Source organism: Aptenodytes patagonicus, chromosome 1 (genome assembly GCF_965638725.1).
Source record: "Aptenodytes patagonicus chromosome 1, bAptPat1.pri.cur, whole genome shotgun sequence".
In the NCBI taxonomy this organism is placed as follows: Eukaryota; Metazoa; Chordata; class Aves; order Sphenisciformes; family Spheniscidae; genus Aptenodytes; species Aptenodytes patagonicus.
Window position 1 is genome coordinate 33757746 of NC_134949.1, and position 24230 is coordinate 33781975.

The 24230-nt window shown below is 41.9% G+C and overlaps 1 protein-coding gene across 1 annotated transcript; it reads right to left on the reverse strand.

The window, feature by feature from the left end:
* Positions 1-1935: 1935 nt before the first annotated feature.
* Positions 1936-21592, reverse strand: TWF1 (twinfilin actin binding protein 1). The gene is made up of 9 exons (XM_076331644.1): positions 21502-21592; positions 18158-18235; positions 15492-15670; positions 14032-14127; positions 11385-11489; positions 8007-8132; positions 7660-7810; positions 7112-7233; positions 1936-5115 (listed from the first exon to the last, which is right to left on the reverse strand). The coding sequence occupies exons 1-9, from the start codon at positions 21524-21526 to the stop codon at positions 4945-4947; spliced, it is 1053 nt and encodes a 350-aa protein (XP_076187759.1). The 5' UTR covers positions 21527-21592; the 3' UTR covers positions 1936-4944.
* Between the last annotated feature and the right edge of the window lie 2638 nt (positions 21593-24230).

Below are 24230 nucleotides of genomic sequence, written 5' to 3' on the forward strand. Positions count from 1 at the left end.
ACACTGTCTCCCACAGCATTCTCCTAGAGAAGCTGGCGGCTCACGGCTTAGACAGGTGGACTCTGCGCTGGGTCAAAAACTGGCTGGACGGCCGGGCCCAGAGAGTTGTGGTGAATGGAGTTCAATCCAGTTGGCGGCCGGTCACGAGCAGTGTTCCCCAGGGCTCAGTACTGGGGCCGGTCTTGTTTAATATCTTTATTGATGATCTGGATGAGGGGATTGAGTGCACCCTCAGTAAGTTTGCAGACGACACCAAGTTGGGCGGGAGTGTTGATCTGCTCGAGGGTAGGAAGGCTCTGCAGAGGGACCTGGACAGGCTGGATCGATGGGCCCAGGCCAACTGTATGAGGTTCAATAAGGACAAGTGCCGGGTCCTGCACTTCGGCCACAACAACCCCATGCAGCGCTACAGGCTTGGGGAAGAGTGGCTGGAAAGCTGCCCAGCAGAGAAGGACCTGGGGGTGTTGGTCGACAGCCGGCTGAACATGAGCCGGCAGTGTGCCCAGGCGGCCAAGAAGGCCAATGGCATCCTGGCCTGTATCAGAAAGAGTGTGGCCAGCAGGAGTAGGGAAGTCATCGTGCCCCTGTACTCGGCCCTGGTGAGGCCGCACCTCGAATACTGTGTTCAGTTTTGGGCCCCTCACTACAAGAAGGATGTTGAGGTGCTGGAGCGTGTCCAGAGAAGGGCAACGAGGCTGGTGAGGGGTCTGGAGAACAAGTCTCATGAGGAGCAGCTGAGGGAACTGGGGTTGTTTAGCCTGGAGAAAAGGAGGCTGAGGGGAGACCTCATCGCTCTCTACAACTACCTGAAAGGAGGTTGTAGCGAGGTGGGTGTTGGTCTTTTCTCCGAAGTAACAAGCGATAGGACGAGAGGAAATGGCCTCAAGTTGCGCCAGGGGAGGTTTAGATTGGATGTAAGGAAAAATTTCTTTACTGAAAGAGTGGTGAAACATTGGAACAGGCTGCCCAGGGAAGTGGTGGAGTCCCCATCCCTGGAGGTATTTAAAAGACGTGTAGATGAGGCGCTTAGGGACATGGTTTAGTGGGCATGGTGGTGTTGGGTTGACGGTTGGACTCGATGATCTTAGAGGTCTTTTCCAACCTCAATGATTCTATGATTCTATGATTCTATCTTTGTACGTGGGCTGGCCAGCTGTTTTATTTAACACCCACCGACCAAAAGGCAAATAAAACTGCTTCTGATACTCCTGGTCGCATAGAGGCCTAGTCTACTCCCTCCTCTTACCTCGCTCCTGCTCCTCATACAGGAGGAGCTTTCTTCCTGTATAGCATTTTACATTAAAACTACTCTTTTAAATCCTAGTTCAACACATCTTCAAATCTCCTTCTTTCAACTGCAAAATTGCTGTATCACCTATTTCCCCATGGGGATGTGTTGGCAGGACAGTTAAAAGAAAAGCCAAACCACTGAATGTTCTTTTCAGCTTGAATTTTGAGGGCAATGGGAAGACTTCAAGCAAACTACTTTCTGTTTAGCAAAAAAAATATTAATGGAGCAATATCATTTGAGCTGTTTAATTATAATACCTCATGCTGAGCAAGTATAGACAACAGATAGAACTGTTAAATTACTAATCAACTACTTCAGCATTTTAAAAGGACAGAAGAACTTTTTGAAGGGGCTTATTATTGAAAGCATAAAAACCTCAAGCGATGAACACACTTGGATCCTGCTATGGAGGCCCCTGTGCTGCTTCTGTAAGGCAAGAAGGAAGTAGCTCTTTCTAACATACCGATTTTTCTCCGATCGCACAAGCCAGAACTCTGTTTCTGCCCACCTCCCTCCTTACCCTGCAATCACTTTTTCCATACCGCTTCCTTGTCCCGGGGGAACTGCCTGTTACTTACACATCATGATGTTAGAATATAGATCTTTGTTAAAGAGATTATGAAATGATTCAGACAACACCAAACTAAAGCATCAATCTTTATTTATAAAGTAAATTACAAAATAGATAAGGTAAATTTAGTTAATTTTAGCATCTGAAGGTGGTTTTCATTGAATACATAGACACTGTAAATCCAAAGTTTCCTTTATCGATGTGTAATAGAGCAATTACTACCTTGATTAGTTTTACAACCCTCTGATAGGAGTGTTTTAAAACATCAAATTCTCCCTACCTTGCAACATAAACATTTCAAAAATAATTACCTGTCATGTTAATTAACAACTATTTAATAGCTGTGAGTTAACTGCAAGCAGCTGCATTGCTTCTGGGCTTTATGAAGGCCAACAACAATTTTGAATGGACCCTTTCAATTAGTAAATGATCAGAGACAGTACAGGAGTAACTTTCATTAATGCCCTCATTTTGTGCTGGCTCTGAACATTCATTAACAGTAGTAGTGTTATGTGAGGCAACTATGCAGATGTAAATGTGCTAGATCTCACGAAAAGATCAGATGCTGCTTATTGCTTTGTCAGGAGAACAGCTACAAGAGGCCTGGAGAGGCAGTTGGCAGTGCAAGACTTCATACAGCTCTCTTTTAGGGGAAAGGTGAGGAGGGAATATGCTCAGGACATGACCCTCTGCTGGCTGGTCAGGGGGTTGTACACCCATGTAGAAGACTTTCAAGTAAGATAACTTACAACGTCTGCTTTGGGCCGAAATGTAAAGCAGGTCATTATAAACTCCCTCGCATAAGCGCTTAACCAGCTCTTGCCATCCTCCAGATTAACCTTTCTACCTCCTACTGTCATCTACCTAGAGCAGGATTGGGGGGGGGGGGGGGAACCCAAAACACAACATGCACATAACCATATCAGGTCAAACTGTTCATTATTTAAAACATTTGGCATTAAAAAGCTGAACTTCTTTACTGGCTCAAATAAGTGTAAAGATATATGTGCACTCTCGGTATGGCTGACACATGGGCAGGAATACTAAATTCAAATGAAAAACCTTCTAGCAGTAATTTTTAACTGCTACACTCAAAGGTTTTCCTTAAAAAAAACCCCAAAACAAAACCCAAAGTGAATGAGGTGTGCTGAAAAGATTCAGAGTTCAACTAAAAATACATTTAATTACAGTGCACAATGAGCCGCACACACATTAGCCATGTTTAAAAAACAGTGATGCTTGCCTGACAGGTAATACATAGAAGACACACTCCAAAGACCAGCTCCTTGCCCTAGAGGGAGAAGGCAAGGGGCAGAAAAAGAACACAGTAGCTAAGGGCAAGCAGGAGATTAGCTGAGGATCAAGAGCTACTGAACTGGACTGATGTAGCGTGCAAGATTAAATGAAAAAAGCTGAAGTGTCAAATTTCTACTGCATATAAAAAACCACAGTAAAACCAACAACTATTGCAATCTTCACATTATATAGTGCAATCTCAGATGTCAATAACAAGCTAGTATCTCCAAACAAAATAATATATAAGGTAAAACAAATTTTATCAGGAACTAGTAGTGTCAAAGCATTATTTCCCTACAAAACTAGGTTAAAATCTATCTTCCACCAGGTAAACACGTGATTCAGCTATATAATGTGTACACCCAGCACCTATGATAATATGCAGTGAACCCAGACTTGCAACTCCCATGTAGCTTTACCAAAAAAAAAAAAAATATTCAAAAACCACAAAGCTTACATACAAGACACTAAAAAGCAAGTCCCCACTGGGGAATATAATCTATCCACTAGTATTTGCCTCATTACACAATTTTAAATATTTAAGGTCATCCAGTACTTGATTTCCACATCTAATTCTTCTTTAATCCACTTATTAAAATCATCTATTTTTCCTCTTCCTATTAAACACATTACTCGTGGTTCAATCAAGTTTAGACTATTCTGGCTGATTTTAGTATTTTGCAGAAGGGAAGGGAAAGGGGGTGTGGGGGGGAAGACAAAATCCTAACCAGGTGCTGCCAGCAGTTATTCAAGACCTAGTTGGATTTTGTTACAGATTTAAGTTACTATTCAAGTTCAAACATTTAGGAAAAGTCATTTGCAGAATACCTTGAAAGTTAAAATTGCAGTTGATACTGCAAACACGCTGGGATCTCAAGAATAACTCACCATTACAAAGCAAGTCTATTTCAATTTTTACTGAATTTACACAGTTTTAGATCCAAGTGCACAGATAATCAATTATTTATTAGAAACTTTAAGCATATTGCTTTGAAAGCAGCTCCATAATCTACTGAGTATGCTAACTCATGCACTTTTAGTCACCTTTTACTTGGTCATTCAGTACTTAATATATAAGGTTTGCGAGTGGTATAGAAGTCTGGAAAAGCTATAGTGGTTTTATGTCAGATTTCTTTAAAAGACAATTCCACAAAACTAGTTATAAATTTGAAATGACCATGCTTTTGCGTGGGAAAATATCCAGCTATTCCTGAACACTTACATTAACTGATGGATAACTGATTTTAGTTTATCTTTTCTCTTAAAAGCAAAACAACAACAAAAGCCAACAATGCATCACGTCAAAACCAGAAGAAAACCTTCTGTTGTACTACTGTCCGTAAAAGCTACAAGGAAAAACAAAGATTTATCTGGGACAATGCTATATAGCCCTCCACCTCTCCTCACATGGTAAGTCTTAGGGGTTTGTTATCTAGGCATACAGCTGCGACTTACCCACAGAATACATGGGCTTAATAGTCTTACGTCTGCAAAGTTTATGATCACCTGTACAGCTATTAAATAATAGATTCTAATTTAAAATAAAGGGGTACTAGCTTAGTTTTCCTCTTCTAGCTTTAAAATAATTAGCTCTTCCACACATCGTAAAACATGGTCAACAGAAATATAATCATGTAACAATATAAAAAGTGTCAAGGTCAGAAGAGTAAAAAGAGCTTTTTTTTTTTTCCCTAGCATCTACGAATGGAATGATTTCAGTTCATGACCAAAAGCCAGAATTTCATTTCTTACTGTAATACTTTATAACAAATGCAAACAAGAGTTTCTAATCACTAGGTGTTTCAGTCTCTGCTGGACCTCTAATCAGTCTTCGTATTCCCCTCTTCCCCGCAGGACCCTTTGGTTTAGCAAAACTTTGTTTGTGAGCGTGTTGTTTTGGATGAACCTCTTCATAAAGAAAGTCAGCAGTTAACTCATCACCATTATCTATTTCAATCTGGGGGAAAAAAAAAAAAAAAAACATTTATCATATTCATCTTAAAGACATATTTAAAAACATTTAGAAATTTTGCTGAAGCTCTAAATACTGTATTAAAATCATACACGCAATAAAGTTCAGGGTCTAGCATGAAATGTTCTCCAACTTGTAGCTAATGCCCTCAGCAACCTTGGATAGTTTTTCTGAGAATCCGCTATACTCTTACCAGTATTAAGTGTGATTTGACTTAATTATTTTTCCTGAAATATAAGCACAACTACACAGTACATATGCCAAGAAACTTCCTCTGTCCCAAGCTTTAGCATAGTGTACATGGAAACAGACTCTTTAGTAGGGCCTGTTGCAGTAAGACAAGGGGTTATGGTTTTAAACTAAAAGAGGGTAGATTCAGACTAGATATAAGGAAGAAATTTTTACGCTGAGGATGGTGAAACACTGGCACAGGTTGCCCAGAGAGGTGGTGGATGCCCCATCCCTGGAAACATTCCAGGTCAGGTTGGATGGGGCTCTGAGCAACCTGACCTAGTTAAAGATGTCCCTGCCCACGGCAGGGGGGTTGGACTAGGTGACCTTTAAAGGTCCCTTCCAACCCAAACTATTCTATGATTCTAATACTAACTAGGAGTACACATTCCATGCGGAAACAAGTGCTTATTTACTCCTCTGTAAAGTAACTTCCTTAATAAAAGATAAGAAAGCAGCACACGATCTTTCAGAACTACAATTTCCTTTCTTTACGCTCCCCTCTGAAATAGAAACTTTTCATTGTCCCAACATAATCTACACATTTTAAGAATGAAAATATTTCACTAGAAGGTGCTTTAAACACTAATTGTAAAAGCAATGTGCGTACATGTTGTTGTCTCTTGAGATAGAAGGGGAGGAGTACAAACAGCTTATATGATTAGCTGGCTACTGCAACTCATCTAGTATTGAAGCCAGGGAAAAGCTAAAAGAAATTGAATGAACAAAAGGGGAGGTTGTTTTGGTTTTTAACATTTAAGCACATAAACCTGAATGGGAAGAAAGGACTGTTCTCAAGCCAAACCCCACTGTTTTGAATTGCAGGAATTTAGAATTCAGAGAAATGCTTTGGCCCTGCTCTGCGGAACATTCAGCACTTCATGGCCTGCCAACCATAGTACTTGAGGGACTTGCCAGCCACGGTATCGCTGTTACAAGTACATGCTTCAGAAATAGGTCTACGGGAATTAGGAGTCACATTGTGCATTTATTTCGTTGTAGAAAGGAAATTTCTGAGAAATAATTACATATAAAAACACATAGTGATAATCTACTTAAGTCATCTCACCACAGTAAAAACGGTTAGTATTAACTCTGCTATTTTTTAGGTAGACATAATCCCCACAGAAACGAAGCCTCAAAGTTCTTCTAAATTTACAGCACAAGTGTTAAGAATGTAACCATAGGTCACATATTCCACAAACGGTCTCTGCTCTGGAGGTGAGAAGCAACCTACTCTTTATGCACAGCAGTAAAATCTATACAACGTGAAAAGATCAGGTTACTTGCAAATCTTTGTTTGCCCTATCAAGGACTCCTAAGATAGCAGTTTAAGTTCCAGAACTGCAGCTTGAAATTATTTTGAAAATCCTTAAATAACCTTGGCTTTAAAGGAATTTAGTGTTCAACAGGAGCAATGTGTTGTGGTCCAAAGTATGACAGGCCTTTTAGTAAGAAATCATGTTACTTCTAAATATTCCTTCAAAGTACTCTCAAATACTCCCTTGATGCACAAGGATATGTTTATTAAAGCTATGGAAGTGTAGAAATTCTGAACCAGAGAAAAGCTTTCATGACTTAACTTTGTATCTGAAGCTTTATCAACAAGTATTTCTTGTTCAGGACAAACTTTAACAGTTATACAACTCTTTTCATTGTTTACAGAAGGTGGTGGCAGAGACGGTTACAGTTAAATATTAAGAAGGGAACAGAGGGATGGAGAAAATACCAGTATACCCAGTGTACTTACCTTTCTAATTATCTGCATCCACAACTGTCTTTCTACAATTTCTAACAGTGGACTTTTGCAACTAGAGTAGAGCATTCGTTCTCGTATACTACAGGTATACCCTGGCATAGAGTAGATGAAAACTGCAGAAAAAACCACACAAATCAGACCATAACTACACTCCATCAAAACCTGTATCATAAAATCATTTACAGCAGCGAGGCACTGCAAATCAACTATGCAGTCTGAAAGGGAAAAATGCAACACCATTCTGGATCTTTTTTGCTTCAGCAAGTGTTTCATTTCAACTGGGGGATCAGAGAATGGCCAGTATCTTTTTGTTTTCACATGACGACTGGTTTATGGGTGTTCATAATCAAAAGGGATAGCTCACTACTTTCTCAACATAACGACTCTCCCGAAGTCAGTTTCACAACCAAATGACTCTGAAATTTATGCTCATGCTGACAGACAGATTACTTTTATGACACATCTTTCTCTCTGCCTCAAAATTACTAAAGTACTTGAAACAAGCCAATGACATTTCATATTGGGAAATTTTCTCATACCTATGGATTCCAAATAGTCTCCTTCATGGGCATGTTTATACAGGAAAAAGTGGTAACGTGCAGCATCCTTTGGAATTCTTTTTGGCAAGTCCTTAAGTTCAGTATGAAGTGTGTTGGCCAAAATAATAGTTTCATTTTTCATATCAATTTGCTGTTAACAAAGCAAACCTGAATATAGTTAATACACAGAAAACAAACCAGAGAACATGACAGGATGGAAAAAAATTGAATTAATCTCATACAGAATGGCAATTTATCAGTGTACGTCATCAATGCACATTGTTTAATGTGAGGGTAATCTATTTTATACTCACTATTAAAAAACAGTTAAAGTATTTTATACTTGCCAGTTGTACGTAATTCAGTTTCTTATTTTTCAATTTCTCCAAAGCCTGAATAGCTTCTTTAGCAATGGGGAATGCTACTCCTTGCAAAGTTTGATGTTTGGTATCTACGCCAACGTCCGTCTGTACCTGGAACACAAGTCAATTGAGATGTAAACAGAAACCTTTGCAAGCGTTCGTTTGGTTTCATGCAATAACTGACAATGCATTGCATATGGTTACACACAGAATTACCAGTAGCTATTCCGAGAATAAACTACCCTAAAACATCATCCCCATATACAGCAGATTTGCATTTTTTAATTTGCAGGTCATGTTTGCTTGCTTACATGAAAACAGTTTCATACCTCTAAAACAGCGAGCTTTGCAGAGCCAACAGAATCATCAGAGGGAAAACTGGCTCAAGTATCAGTGAAGAAGCTCTAAGTTAAACTCTGATATAAAGATACAACAAGCCAGGAGGAAAGAGCTTGATTTTCATATGCTGTGTATACTTTTGAACTGACAATATTGCTTATAAACTTTGTTGTATCTTGAAAAATTTCAGATCAAAACATACAAATGGCATTTCTAGGGAGTCAAAATTTTCGGAGTGAGAGAGAGAAATTGTATCTTACGAGACAAACTGATCTTCTTGAAGGAAAAGCAAAGCAACCTCCCTCCTTCCTGCTTTAATACCCTCCCCCCAGAAGCCTATACCAAAAAGAAAGCAAACCAAACAAACAAATTCTTAATTTTTGACTTCTAGAAGGTCTAACACAAAGTAAAAAAATCCAGGGTAACTGCAGGCTAGACAATTGTTCATAATCCAGTTATGTTAGTCACAAATTATTTGAGAGAAAACAACAGTTACTTTAAAGCCATTTTTCAGGAATTTATGTTTATCTTAACACTCATGCAGTTTCCCTCAAAATGAGCTCTGGCCTCCAATTTTGCCAAGTCTGAACTTACTGTCTAAGTATTAGCTTTTGAAACAAATTTCTTCCTTATATCTAGTCTGAATCTATGCTCTTTTAGTTTAAAACCATCACCCCTTGTCCTATTGCTACAGGCCCTACTAAAAAGTCTGCCGCCATCTTTCTTACAAGCCCCCTTTAAGTACTGAAAGGCCGCAAGGAGCCTTCTCTTCTCCAGGCTGAACAACCCCAACTCTCTCAGCCTTTCCTCATAGGAGAGGTGTTCCATCCCTCTGATCATTTTTGTGGCCCTCCTCTGGACCCGCTCCAACAGGTCCACGTCTTTCCTGTGCTGAGGGCTCCAGAGCTGGACGCAGTACTCCAGGTGGGGTCTCACTCAATAGCAGAGTAGAGGGGCAGAATCACCTCCCTCGACCTGCTGGCCACACTTCTTTCTATGCAGTCCAGGATACAATTGGCCTTCTGGGATACGGTTGGCTTTATCAAAGGGAAGGGGAAACTGAGGAATGACTTAATGACTTTTCTCTGCCTTCCCCACACAATCTGTAGGGATATCAGAATAAACTAGTAGATAGCAGGCAGTGGTTCTTTACATAGTACTTTGTCAAGCTGTGGAATACACTGCCATAGGATCTGTGGCCAACAAAAACTTTATGTGGCTTTAGAAAAACGACAAGACTAGATGATGGATGAAAAACCCATTAAGAACAATTACATAGTAAGACATCATCTCTTGCTCAGGAAGATCCTTTGAATACTCAACGTTTGCAGGTAGGGAAGTTGAATATTGAGTATTCAAACAAAAGAGTATTCAAATGAATTATCATGGCCACCTTGCCCTGCTCTTACACCTTTCCTAGATTTCTGCTGTTGTTCACTCAGGGACTTGACGGCAGACTAGGTGATCCTTTGATCTGACCCAGTGAAATATTTCTTAGAGTAATTATGAAAGAATATACATATGGAAAACTCAATTTATTTTTTTTTTAATCAGAAAGCTTTCAGTTTTCTGAGTCTAATTACAGGCTTCATAATGGTGGAAACAATGAGGAGAAATGACATGTTAATGTATTGCAAGATTCTTCAAACAAAGCCAAAATGGCAGCAATCAGCAGTTTATGTATCTCTGAAAAGCACTGCTATTGCTGCTGAAGTTTCATAATAGCACATAAGGTTTTAGTCTGCATGAATCAGCTGTTAAACACATATAGTACATAAGAGATAATACTAATACCAGAAGTGATCATCGATACCACAGAAGTTTTACATTCATTAGCGTTTGGTTTTTTTAAGCTGTTCAAGTAAAATGCAGTTTTTGATGATGATGAGTGCATTTCTATATTGGATTAATCAAAATCAGACATGGAAAATAACAAAAGACACCACTAAAGAAGAAAAAGTCAATAAACAACAAAGTTGCAGCAGAAGCGTGGTAGAGTGAAAACATTAGAGAAGACACAGAGCTGCATTTAACACCATGGTTTGCTGGCATCCAGCTGCAGAAACAAACCATATTTCAAACACATGTACCATGGCTGTAAAATACAAGCCTAAAGAGCTAGTAAGATCAGCACATGACCTATTTTAATACATGTCTGAACACGAACAGTGATCAAGTGAAGGAAAAATGTGAGAAAAGAATCCTCTGAAACTTTTCAGTCACTAGCTGGCTGGCAATCATCGTATTTGGTTAAAAGCATTTGTTAGAGGTTTTTCTATAAAGCATTTGTAGCAAAAGCAAATCAGTCTCTTAAAAGGACTAGCTACTTGTTTTGGATTTCTATTTTATCTTTATTGGAATTCCATTCACTTCCTCTCAGTCTTAAAGACAAATGCACCAGTACTGGAAGCTAAGTACGTTTCCTCTAGGGATAAGGCTGCTGAAATACTCCTGGCAATAATTCCCTGCAACAGTTGCTATTTTGTGTTTTCTCTACAATTTGTGCCACCATGGGAAGTGTATGTAGGCAATCACAGATGGTTGAGGTTGGAAGGTACCTCCGGAGGTCATCTGGTCCAAGCCTCCTGCTCAGGCAGGGCCACCTAGAGGCAGTTGCCCAGGACCATGCCCAGGTGGCTTTTGAATATCTCCACGATGGAGACTCCACAACCTCTCTGGGAAACCTGTGCCAGTGCTCGGCCACCCTTCACAATGAAGCATATCCAGTGATATTAAAAGCATGTTAAGGGCCAAAGTTGCAACAATTAAGCTCTGCAGTTGCAAGGCGTCTGTCTCAGACACTAGGCCTTGCAAACTCAGCAAGATCATGCCACTTCAACTCTAGCCATCATCATCCTGCAATCTCAACTCATTGAGAGATAAATTTATATCCTCCTCCACCCAAACTTTCTGAAACTGTCCATTTTCTGTTCTGCCCTTTTTTACCCTAGAAAGGCTTTTTCCCTACAATATGTTTGGAACTCTGCACCGTTTCCCACCCATGCTTGAAGACATTGTAGATACCTCATTAATCTTAATTTGTCGAAGTTCCTCTTCTGCTGCAGTCAGAGGCGCAGGGGAGGACTGTGATATCAAATACTTTTTATATCCATTCAGTGAAACGTCATCCTGAAAGCACAATATCAATATTGATCATTTTTGATAATAAAAGTTTTCTTCAAAGATGCTGTATGCAGCATAAAAAAACCAGTTACTTCCCATACAGTTATGGTCATTTTATTTGAATGGATTACAAGTGTAGGTGCATTTGCAAATTCAGCTCTTCTTCCTGTACAGCAGGCTCCACCGGGCTGCTCTTGTACCCAATAGTACCATGAGCAGCATTGCCACAATCAGTCCCTAATTACCTTGCTAATTCAAAAATTAGCATTAATGAAGACTGTGTGCCTGAAGTTCTTCAGCCTCCTTGGACAAAACCTCACAGAATTGCCACAATTCTAATAATTTTTTTTTTAAAAATCTATTTTCTTATAAAATTTGCATGCTCAGACTGGTAGCTTATTGGTAGTTTTCTACCTAAAAAATGGGAGACAGAAATGCTACCTTAGGACAGGGAGTGAGCACATGATACTGCAAACAGTTTAGGATGCAACATCACAGAAGTGATGAATTCTGATAACCACTTTGGGGAATTCATTAATACTCAGTGTCAGCTCTGGCCCTTTCCAAAGAGGTTGATACCAGGGGCAAACACTGTTGTGTTTTTACAATTCACTCAGAAAAGGGCAGGACTTTATGTAAACATATGAATGTGATTTTATACTCAAGCTCTGAGGAGAAAGAGAAAGCTCCGTCTTAGCTCTTCCCGTTCTGAAAGAGACAGACCTTCCCAAATACAATTTCCAGTGCCAATATTCCATTGTGTCTTGTTTCAGAGGTATCGAAGTTAATACATGTGAAGTAGCAGGTGGGAACATAACCAGGTTGCACCAGGATAACAGCTGGTTGCAACTAAACCATCCTCATGTCTAACAAAATAAAGACAGAGTAACCCACTGGATGCTGACGATCAAGATTCTGAGTGAGGTTTGCAACTTGAATACTTTGAAGAAGCTGTGATTTTCACACAGATGAACATTAGAGGCCAGCTACAATTAAGAATCTTATAAAGACACTAAAACCAACAATTTAGAGATATATTAAGCTGTAACATAATGAACTTGGAAAAAGTGAGTTACATTGACTTCCTCCTCTAAATGCCCCAAACACAGTAATAGACAAATGCAATGCTCCTTCCTTACAATTGAGATGGAAGCTCAGACTTGTGTTTATCCCTACAACTCAGAGCCCAAATTCTACATATTACATAGACTGCTAATGGTTTGGTGCAAGTGGCGGTGAGAGATTAGTTGATTGAACGGGCAAGAAAAAAATAACATGTCCTCTACCAGTAAATCCTCTCAGCAACTTGGTTATCTACTTCTCTAGAATACAGCCTCTCCAGAGAGGTTTCTTAGTGTGTTTGTTAGGATAATGAAGCCTCCATCACAGGTTAATGCTGATTATAACAAATTATTTACTTGGTGAGCTGCAGAATTATTAGCCTTATGTCCTTATGGACTTTTCTGTCCACTACAACAGCCCACATCTCTTCCACAGTTTTTTCCTCACTACAGTATCCTCTATTCTTTCCCAAATCTCCAACTCCTTCCCTTCCTTCAGCACCAGCTCCCTGTGGCAATAGCAGCGGTGCTTTGCTTCAGATTTGTGCATACGATGAACTAATTAACAGGCCAAACAGAAAATAACTGCTGCACTCTTTCTGTCTTTGCTGAAGGAGGAAAAAGGGAATGATAATTCAGATCTCTAAGTAATCATCAGTTTTCATGAAAGCTATGAGCATTCTGTATCTTTGAGAACTCTAACTCGTATTTCTTTAAAACTGGCAATGGATTAAAAAGTCAAGACTGTCTGATGTCTGCCTGACAAACAGGCTGACATCACAACCATGTAAGACTTTCTCAAAGAAACCAAGGTAACACAAGAGCCTCAGATTTCCTTACATGCACAGCACTTACAGGCTTTTCAACATCCCTTAGAAGCTTGTTAGATTTCATACATGCACCTTCCAATTATCTTACCATAAGCGAACAGTCAACTATTAGTATTTTCATTGAACAAATTAGTGGCTACTAAAATTCTGTTTCCGTAAGTTAAGGTGGCAGCCATGGACTTCACTTACATTTTATGGTCAAATTCTAAAGAACTGACAGCTAAATATCCTTGGTTTAAGATAAAAACATTTGTTTAAGATGTTAACAGCTTGCAGATAGCTGTTCTAGCCCACTTCTGATTCAGAACCATACATCCAAAATGGCTTGTGTATACAATTGGCCTGAAAGTTACAGTGTTACAGCTTTTTGAGGATTCACGTGCATGCAGTGAAATTAAGAGATGCTCATATTATTCCTAGATTATTTAATTTTCATAGCCATTTGAAGCAAGCACTTCTTAGTCTGAAATTGTTAAATATACTTAGTTACTTGTTCAAATGAGAGCAATTATATTTTAACATTGGAATAATACACATAGCTTTTAACTCTTTTTTTGTTTAATCAAAAAAGAGCAGAAACACCACAAATTCATACCAGTAACATCAGCTACTATATTTAGTAAAGTCAGTGTGCTGACTTTAAAAAGAAAAACATACCTGTACCGTTCCAAATACTTCATCCTTAATATGACCACCTCCAAATTCTTTCTTAAGTGTTGCTCGGGTTGCTGCATACAACATTTTTTGACGAACCTAGCATATCATAAAACAGTGTTGTTTTGGTTTGTTGCTTTTTTTTTTTCCTCTTCGGTGTACACCGAGAATCTAGCACATTGGTGTACCACGTCCATTAACAAACATCTTTCTTGAACAAATATTTTAAGTGTTGGAACTGCATTTTGAAGTTGTAATTCTTAATAAAGAATAAACTCCATGGAATGAGGTCTGGATCACGATACTAACACGCTATTAAATTCTCAAGGGCATGTACTATGTGTTATTATCAAAGTAATTCCAAAACTAAATTGCAGCTTTAGTAAGAGCATGAGCTTTTTTTTAAATGGAAAAAAAAATGTCAACATAATCTTTACTAATTTTAAATGGGAAAAAACACAATTGTTTAGATCTTTTGTCACCAGTCTGTGTACTAATGGATACAACAGATAGAGAAAGAGCAGACTGGAAATAACTCATTGTTATTTTTGATTTGATAGCGACTCCAGATAGTTTTGGTTCAACTACAGAGTGAAAAAATGAAATTTTCGGGGGGCAGAAGATCTAATGATATTTGCTCCCTATCAACTTGTGTCTAACATAGTCACTTATTCCTCTCTCAACAGTCCCATCTTCCCACCTTATTTCACCATCATGCCATCCTCATCATAATGGGTTGACAGTTGGACTCAATGATCTTGGAGGTCTTTTCCAACCTTAATGATTCTATGATTCTATAATACCTCACCTTTTGCAGCTAATCTCTTCTATGCACTCCAACTCTTAGTCTCTTACTATTTCCTAACTGCTAGTGAAAGTAGTAGGAATATGGGAATAGCTTTACTTTCTGTCTTCCCTTATCTCACATTCCCAGAACCTGTACACAGTATCCTAGTTTCTCCTAGAAATCCTTAACTCTAACCTCAGTTCCCTCCAATGTTCTCTAACTACTGACTAAGAAACAGTATATTCTGTGGCAGGTCACAGATCCACGAGTGCCAGCTGGGCAGCTAGCAAGCCAAACAGAATAAACAGCTTGAGCTCACGCTATAATCCTTCTCTCTATGGTAACACCCATTGAGATTTCTGTCCTATATCCCTCCATGAATTTTCATGAAATACCGACAGAAAGATAGACAAACAAACAGGGCAAAAACGTTGTCTTGTCTCCTCCAGTCAGGCTAGAAATAAATTGGATCAGCTACACTCCATCTATACCCACTGATATTGCTCCTCAATCAACTTCAAGAAAGATGTTTTCCCAGTTTTCTTGGGGGAAAGTGAGGGGAAGGTTGGGGAATGCTTCATTCCTCAAATCCTCTTCCTTCATATCTAGGATTCAGATCAAACGGAACTGTTGAAAAATCGTTAACAGTATGAAGCCTCTGATGACTGTTACTTACGGGAGAGTGATCAGGTGACCATGCAATGAAGATCCATTCATATCCTTGAGCATTCTGAGAATCTAATCTGTATAATATATAACATGGTTGCTTGTCTTCAAGAAGAGGAAGGACAAAGGCATCATAATCCTTTTCCCATGATCCAGCTGGCCGCCTAGAGGATCCCACAATAAGCTGCTCTATAACCAATAACCAAAGCTACAGGTTAGCGATAATGCAGTTAATACTGTTTTTCAAAATTAGCAATTACAATAAACAGTTAATCAAATTATGTCCATAAGAATGGAAGCCAAGAACAGTCAGTGTGAAAGTGGGTGAATTCCTACAAAAACTGTGTATGTTCAAACCCTAACTTACTTTAACCCAAATACAAATAGTTGAGAAGTCACGTGCTGGTTGTTGTCAAGTTCTTTGATCTGAAGGGATAAGACTGATGTTAGTGTTTTTAGCATAATGTACACAGAAGGGAAATAAAAACTGCCTTCTGCCAGTTAGTTTATTTTTAAATTGGAATACTTAAATAGAAACAAGATGAGAGTAAGCTTTTAAATTTTGGAATTAGAATTATTGATGCTCTTGCTAGAACATATTAGTATTTGTACTCATTGTAAGGAGTCAGTAACTCGGTTATATAGTGAAAAGAGTTTGGAATGAATATGCTGCACTAATCACTTTAACTTGACTATGTAAGTAGATAAACCTCTTTCTAATACAGCTTTATAACTATGGTCTCTTTAAATGACTGAAGTTGTTTATTATGTATAATTGGCTTAAGTCTGTATAGAATACTTCAGATGAGATTCAATTATGTGAACAGCTGTAGCAACAAGATTTTTCTCTTATTTATAAATTACACACATCTCAGCTTCCAGAGGAAAGTATTAGTACAGTGTCTTTCAAAACATTTATCAGCTTCCCAATAAATAGTAGCCCCAACAACCAAAACAGAAATACCTTGTTTAAATGGGATCCTACAACAGTTTGAGGACCATCATAGTAGCTAGTATACAAAATATCTTTTGAGAGTCTAGGACCTAGCTTCTAAAACTTCAGACAAAAGTACAACAGTAAACAAATGCCTCTACAGCAAAACTTTCATAGCAAGGCACTCTACCACAGCAAGTCACAGAACAGGAACAGCTCAGGGAGACGGTGTTTCGCCCTTCTCTGAGTTAGATGCAAAGTAGCTGAAGTTGTACACCTAGACCAGAGTATTCGGAATGTACTTGCCAGTTCTGAACTCTAGGTGGCTTTATACTCACTTAGATTTAAGATCGAAAAATACAATCAGAGGAACTCTATGGCCCAGCAGCAAACCTCTTTTCTTGCTAACTCAGATTAGCAGAACTCAATTTGACAATCTGTTGACTAAGGACGGTTGCGGAAAGCTCTGGCAGATGAGGCAATTGTCCCTCTTCCAGTATTCTGGGAGTTTGAGAGTTTTATTTTTGAACTGTGGAAAACAGTATCGAAGACTGGATTCTGCTTCTATATACAGACAAAATGCATATATACACACACAAACACATACACACACACACAAAAAAGGGAATGTCTTCCATTTGTATCTTATTTCTAGGCTTCGTTTCATATTAAAAAGTAGCATACACACAAAAGCATATTGTTTTACCTTGCCTAATGGGGAAAAAAAAAAAATTCAATGGTATGCCAGCATTTGCTACCTTGTGCTAGTGAGACTTTACCACAGTGACATGCCCATAATATTATTATTGCCACTTCCTTAAGGAAAGCAATATTAAAATGTCAGAAGACTTCCTAAGAAAAGCAAACACAAAGAAGGTAACAGTAGGTTATTTACCTAACAATAAGAGTATGTATGTGTATGTACATGTACACATATGTACCTTTCTCCAGCTAACAGGTATTTCAGTGTACTGTAAATGAATGAACTCTAGAAAGAGCAAAAATCCCAAGGGGGGCATTTGACATACTTGAAAAGACGGACTAAACCATGAAGTGTCTTATACAGTCAACCAGCATTGCTATTAAAAAGAAAAAACAACTATGCATTCTATCTTGCAATGTTTGCAGCCTTGATCACTTGCCAAGAAGTTCAAAGATCAAACTCAAGTTCTGCAAGAAATTATCTAATATATTTATACATATACGTGACATTTAAGGAACAGTTTTAGCTTTGAAAATTTGTACAAAGTTACAGATTTTAAAAGGTATTTTCTATGTAGCCAGATTACTACTTCAACATCTGCTTTAATAGGACTTTCTACACGCAGCTGATCGCAGTATAAAAGGCAGATAACATTTATACTTCATCTAAAGTGACTAGACAGAGAGATTCTTACACAGCAGCTAATGAGAGTAACCAAAGTGCCAAACCACTACACAGCTGTAGAATTTTTTTTTCCTCTACTCTTTCTTTAGTAAGATAGGAGCAAGCTTATTTATATTATCCATATGAAATACACAGCAGTTCTTGGTAAAATATGAAATTACATTTGGAAGAAAAATTCAAATGCAAAAATAAAGTAGCATCACCAAAGCTTAAATCTTACTTTCTGTATATGAAAGACCTTAGTAACATTAAGTTTTGCAGAGTTTTGTTTTTTAAACAATTGTACATGTAGGTCACTAAAACAACTAGGAAAATATCTAAAACACTCAGAGAAAAAGATTAAAATTTGACTAACCATTGTCAATGACTATTTTTAAAAGCCTGTATTGTCCATTTCTGGCTCCAACAAAGGTGTCTTTAACACTTCCACTAGCTGAAAAAGAGAAAATAAAAGTAACCAAATTAACATATTTCACTTCCCTAGGACAAAGAATATTCACGAAGGTAAGAACAACACTGGAAAAGTGTACAACTGGCCCTTCACTACAAAGTTGGACTGAAAAAGGAACACGGGAATGATGTTCCTTCTATACTGCATACTGTTCCAGCTACCAGCATGCCACAAAAAGATGACAGGCAACACTACAAAACAGCCCTGCTTTCCAGCATACCATATGATTTTCAACATTGTGAAAATTAAAGGTGACATCACATCATCACTCTCAGGTTTCAGAGTTCACACAGCAACACAATAAAAATACGACGCATCTCAAATTACAATAGCTTCATGAAGTCTGCAGGCTTAGTACAAACTTTCAGACAGAAACTTTACACCTGCCAGGAAAATGTTAGAGCTTGTCTGGCAGAAGAGCCAGTCTTTCCTGAGGACACCTCTCTGAAGAGTACCAGTGAAGGCTGCCACCCATTGCTCATCTTTCATATCACCTTATCTCCTTGCAGGTGTCTTGATGACATTGTTCAAACCCTGACCTATTGCCACAGGATAGCTTTATAACAAATTGACAAAGAAGTAACTAAAAATATTTTTAAGTGTCTGTAATTCACATTGTCATTACACCGCAAACATGATAGACTCACTTCCCTAAGCACACTGAAGAACTGTGCTTGAGTGCAAATCAGTTTAATTATACCGTAGACGGGGGGTTGTATAGCATTTATTGAAGAACATTTATTGCAAGCTGGTCCTTCAAGTAATCCCACAGCATACAGCATAGCACCAGCAAAACAAACATCGAGCCAGGAAACAAATAAGAAGGATTATTTATAGTCAGGTTGAGGCCAACTGAACAGATGGTCAGATGGTATCCAGCAACATTATTGCCCATACTCAAAACATTTTAAAGTTATGCCCATCAAAGTGATGTCCAGGCCCATTCTGAAATTCCAAAATGGTGTGGGAAGGGAAGGGGGTGTTAAACAAACTAAACTGCATCAGATTACAAGTCCAACCCCAGCTTCATCCCAGTTAGCATCTTCCCACTAACCAGTGCAGACCCTCACCGTAATTTGCTGCCAGCTTTTCTAACTGTCTCTGCCGATCCTCACCATTCCATTCAGCACACAAACACTGCGCCACTTTCTAGACCTTCCGGTTCCCTCGGGACTTTTTTTTGTCCTCTACTTGCCTATTATCTTTTTGTTCTTTATTCTCTCATTTCAACCCTACACACCAAAATAAGACCAAAATACAGCAGTCCCTGCACCAACACCAGAGCTGTGATAGCTCCTGAAGTAACATTTTGAGACAAGACGTTTGAGAAACAATCTCACTATCAAGTGATCTATGGGGGTTTTTTATAAGGGTTTTAAAATTCACAACAGTGACACTATTTTCTACTTAAACTTTTTGCATAGCAGAAACCTACAGAATTAAAATTTGTGGTTATTTCACAAATATTTTACAGGGAATATTATTTAAAGATTATTTAGAAGACTGTGAACATATTCTAGTGTATTTTCCCACAGCTCCATGCATTCTGTGACTTCCTACGCTATTTATCTGCACTGGCCTGTTTCTAAGTCCAGCCCTTTTAGCAGCTGCCTGGTACATTTCACTGTCCCCATGACTTCATTTCTGTTTCCAGAAAAGAGCAGCTCATGCTGTCAAATCTTGCAATTGTTTATGAGTGACAGTAGCCTGTTTGTAGCTAAAGCCAGCAATGGCACAACAAGTGCCATTCCTCTTCCAAATTGCAGAGGCGGATGCTTTGCTGCAAACAGGACCCCTGATTAGTGCCTGCCAAGGCAGGACCCGTACAGGAAAGCTGCCGAGTTCTCTACAGCTCTCCTCAGAGGACAAAAGATTCTTAAAAACATGAAGGAGAGCAGCAGAAGAGGCTTAGCCACTCTTCTTGCTTGTGGTAAGCAACAGGATATTCTTCTGCTCCTCCCTCCAGCACTGCCAGGGGAGAGAACAAGGGAATGAAGAGCCACTATAACAGTTTTCCCCAGCCTGGAAAAAAAGCTCTAGCACCTCTAGCCTGAGAAGAGTTGAAGAACTTAAAGCAAGAAGCAGCAAGAAAGAGCAAAGATTGGCGTGCAGGGGAAGGAAAAGAAGAGAGGCGAAAGGGTGCAGACCAAATGCAACGAATGGACAAAAAGGGAATAGAAGAGCAGTTAAGAGCTGCCGTGGCTGGGACAAAAGTCACCTTCAACAATAAATATGGGAGAGCAGGCAAAGTACATGGTACTAGTCACCAAACAAGCAGATTGCAGAAATCGAGACAGTAAAACCCGACCCCCCCCCATAATCCTGCAGTATAATCCCTGTTTAGCAACTGTGTGATTCGGGGCGGGGGGGGGGGGGCAATGCTGAGAAACAATACGCTGTCTTCTTCTAATTCCCTCCAAGGCCTGGAAACATGGGGGAAAAAAGGTTCCCCCACACTTTTCCCCTTTGTGGCCTCCAGTGATGGGCTTTTTACTGGGCTTCCCTATTCCGGGGCTCCCGCTTCTCCTCCGGGCTCCCGCTACAACGGACGCGGCAGCGACCCTCGGCATTTCCCGTTCTGTCCAACCCATCCCAAACCCGCTGCGGTGACCCCGAACAGGCGACACCTTCTCCAAAAGCCGGGAGGGGCCGGAGCTGCGGGGGGTGCCCGGGAAGCCCCCACAGCCCCGGGCGTCGGCTCCCACCTCACCGGTCACCCCGCCTCAGCAGGACAACCTGCGCTCAGGGAAGTTACCTGAGCCAAGGCGGGGGAGCCCTCGCCATTTATGGGTTTCTGCAGTGAACAGTCTTCTCAGGCGGGCTCCCTGCCGCTCTGAGGCGGACAGGCGCGGTTAGCCGTGCGGATAAACCCTGCGAGTCTTCGCCTGACTGGGGACGAAGCTCTGGGTTCGACCCAGAGGAGCGGCGGCCGCCCGGGGCCGAAGCCAGCAGCAGTTTCCCCCCGCTCAGCTCGCCTCCCCCGCCATCCCGCGGCGGAAAGGACGGGCTTCTCCAGCAGCGAACAAAGAGCGCGGCAGGGGAGAAAATCCCGCCGGGAACGGCCCGTTAAACGGCCACAACGGCCGCCTCCCCCCGCGCCCCGACCCGCGGGGAAAGGCGCTCCGCCCGCCTCCCGCCCGGCTGGCAGGGGGAGAGGAGGGAAGGGGGCCCGGCTGTCATGAGGGGCAGGTGGGCACGGCGGTGCGGAGGTGGCGGTCCGCGCTCGCGGGGGAGAGCCGCGCGGGTACCTTGGATACCGGTCTGGTGGGACATGTCGCGCCGCGCCCGGAGCAGTGCAGTCTGCCGCGTCCCGGTCCGGCCCGGCCGCGCACACGTGACGCGCCGCCGCCACTCAGCGGCCGGGGGGGAGCGCGGCGCCTTCCGGGCCCCGCCGGCCCGGGCCGGCTCCAGGGCCCCGGCAGCGGGCAGCGGCCGCCGCGCTGCTGCCCCCTACAGCAGAGCCCCCGCTGGGCCGGGCCGGGCCGCGCTCCTCGGGCTCGCCCGGCGCCGCGCCTCCCCTGTGCCCGCTTCCCCCTCGGCGCCCCCGTACGGCTCCTCTGGGTGCTTTAAAACGGGGACGCGGTGCAGCCCTGTCCTCTCCTGTCCTGCCGCCCCCTTCACCTGCCGTCCCAGAGCGTGTGGCGCGACCTGCAGCGGGGCAAGGCCTGCAGCCGGCCCTGCGCCTGCCGTCATCCTCCCTGGCAGAAAGGGACAAGTGCCCCACAGGGTTGGTTGTTGGCTGAAGTTCTGAAAAATAACTGAGGTGAATGTAGTTGATCTTGGGAGTCTGTCACGGAGACCTCCCGCTCTTGCTTGGAGCAGCAGGGAAGGAGCCACAAGGTGGGACACCAGGCAGCTTGTGTGTACTGTGAATTTTGCATTAAACAGTCGCCTGATAAAACAGCCCAGAAATCAGGGGGCAGAGCCCAGAACCACGCTCTTTCAGCTCAAGCCCTTGCCCCTGACAAGGCAGTCTTTGTTAATTTTGCATTATTTGCTACTTGGTGGCACTGCATCAACAGAAATGGTGAAGATTGCTTTTCTTCCAGCATGGATCTGGCAGTTGAGACGCTCGTCTGCCTTGGCAAGGCAGGGATCCAGGCAGGGAAAGGGTGTACCTGCTTCTCAGTGAGCTGCCTATCCATATGCTCAAAGGCTTTTACACCTTTTCAAGCTGTGTTGATAAAGTTTCCCTAAACTTTTTCTTTTAAAGTTCCCAGTGAAGGAGGGTCCTGTGTCATGAATTTAAGCACGCTCTGGAGGTAGGTTTGCTTTTGCTAGTTGTCTCACAGGCACATCTGTTTACAGGTTGAGAATCACCATCCTCTAACAACAAAAAGATGGCTACTCTCTCTTCTTTAAAAATGGCTTCTGCGTCCTGTAGTCAGCGTTTTTAATCTGTGCTGTAGTCCGGATTAGACTATACAGGCAAAATGTGCAGGCAATTGTAGATGTAACAGGGCTGTGGGCACTTAATGTAATGTCCTGATGCTGATGATTCCTTCAGATTCCTGGGAGTTAGCAGGGGTTTTATGGGTCACTATTCAACCTGAGAACATAAGAAATGCTGTAACAGGGCATACCAAATATCTAGCCCAGTGGACCAGGCAAGAGTAGAAGAGTAAAGCAAGCGCATGGTAATCCTTCCCTGGCTCACCTTCCCAGCCTCCAGAGTGCTGCAGCCTAGGAATTTCTGAAGTCAGCTGTGTTGGTAGATGTGGGTGCCTGCGCTTTGTCAGATCCCCAGTTTATCATAGAATCATAGAATCATAGAATCATAGAATCATAGAATCATTGAGGTTGGAAAAGACCTCTAAGATCATCGAGTCCAACCGTCAACCCAACACCACCATGCCCACTAAACCATGTCCCTAAGCGCCTCATCTACACGTCTTTTAAATACCTCCAGGGATGGGGACTCCACCACTTCCCTGGGCAGCCTGTTCCAATGTTTCACCACTCTTTCAGTAAAGAAATTTTTCCTTACATCCAATCTAAACCTCCCCTGCCGCAACTTGAGGCCATTTCCTCTCGTCCTATCGCTTGTTACTTGGGAGAAGAGACCGACACCCACCTCGCTACAACCTCCTTTCAGGTAGTTGTAGAGAGCGATGAGGTCTCCCCTCAGCCTCCTTTTCTCCAGGCTAAACAACCCCAGTTCCCTCAGCCGCTCCTCATAAGACTTGTTCTCCAGACCCCTCACCAGCCTCGTTGCCCTTCTCTGGACACGCTCCAGCACCTCGACGTCCTTCTTGTAGTGAGGGGCCCAAAACTGAACACAGGATTCAAGGTGCGGCCTCACCAGGGCCGAGTACAGGGGCACAATCACTTCCCTACTCCTGCTGGCCACACTATTTCTGATACAGGCCAGGATGCCATTGGCCTTCTTGGCCGCCTGGGCACACTGCCGGCTCATGTTCAGCCGGCTGTCGACCAACACCCCCAGGTCCTTCTCTGCTGGGCAGCTTTCCAGCCACTCTTCCCCAAGCCTGTAGCGCTGCATGGGGTTGTTGTGGCCCAAGTGCAGGACCCGGCACTTGTCCTTGTTGAATCTCATACAGTTGGCCTGGGCCCATCGATCCAGCCTGTCCAGGTCCCTCTGCAGAACCTTCCTACCCTCAAGCAGATCAACACTCCCGCCCAGCTTGGTGTCGTCTGCAAACTTACTGAGGGTGCACTCAATCCCCTCATCCAGATCATCAATAAAGATATTAAACAAGACCGGCCCCAGTACTGAGCCCTGGGGAACACCGCTCGTGACCGGCCGCCAACTGGATGTAACTCCATTCACCACAACTCTCTGGGCCCGGCCGTCCAGCCAGTTTTTGACCCAGCGCAGAGTCCACCTGTCTAAGCCGTGAGCCGCCAGCTTCTCTAGGAGAATGCTGTGGGAGACGGTGTCAAAGGCCTTGCTGAAGTCCAGGTAGACCACATCCACAGCCTTTCCCTCATCCACTAGGCGGGTCACCTGGTCATA

Bases quoted from the DNA above. Each gene is read 5' to 3' on its own strand.
- TWF1 (XM_076331644.1), bottom strand. From the start codon at position 21,526: ATGTCCCACCAGACCGGTATCCAAG. The intron at 18,236-21,501 runs GTACCCGCGCGG...TCTCTTTTTCAG, and splicing joins CCACCAGACCGGTATCCAAG to CTAGTGGAAGTGTTAAAGAC. The intron at 11,490-14,031 runs GTATGTTTTTCT...TTGTGCTTTCAG, and splicing joins AAGTATTTGGAACGGTACAG to GATGACGTTTCACTGAATGG.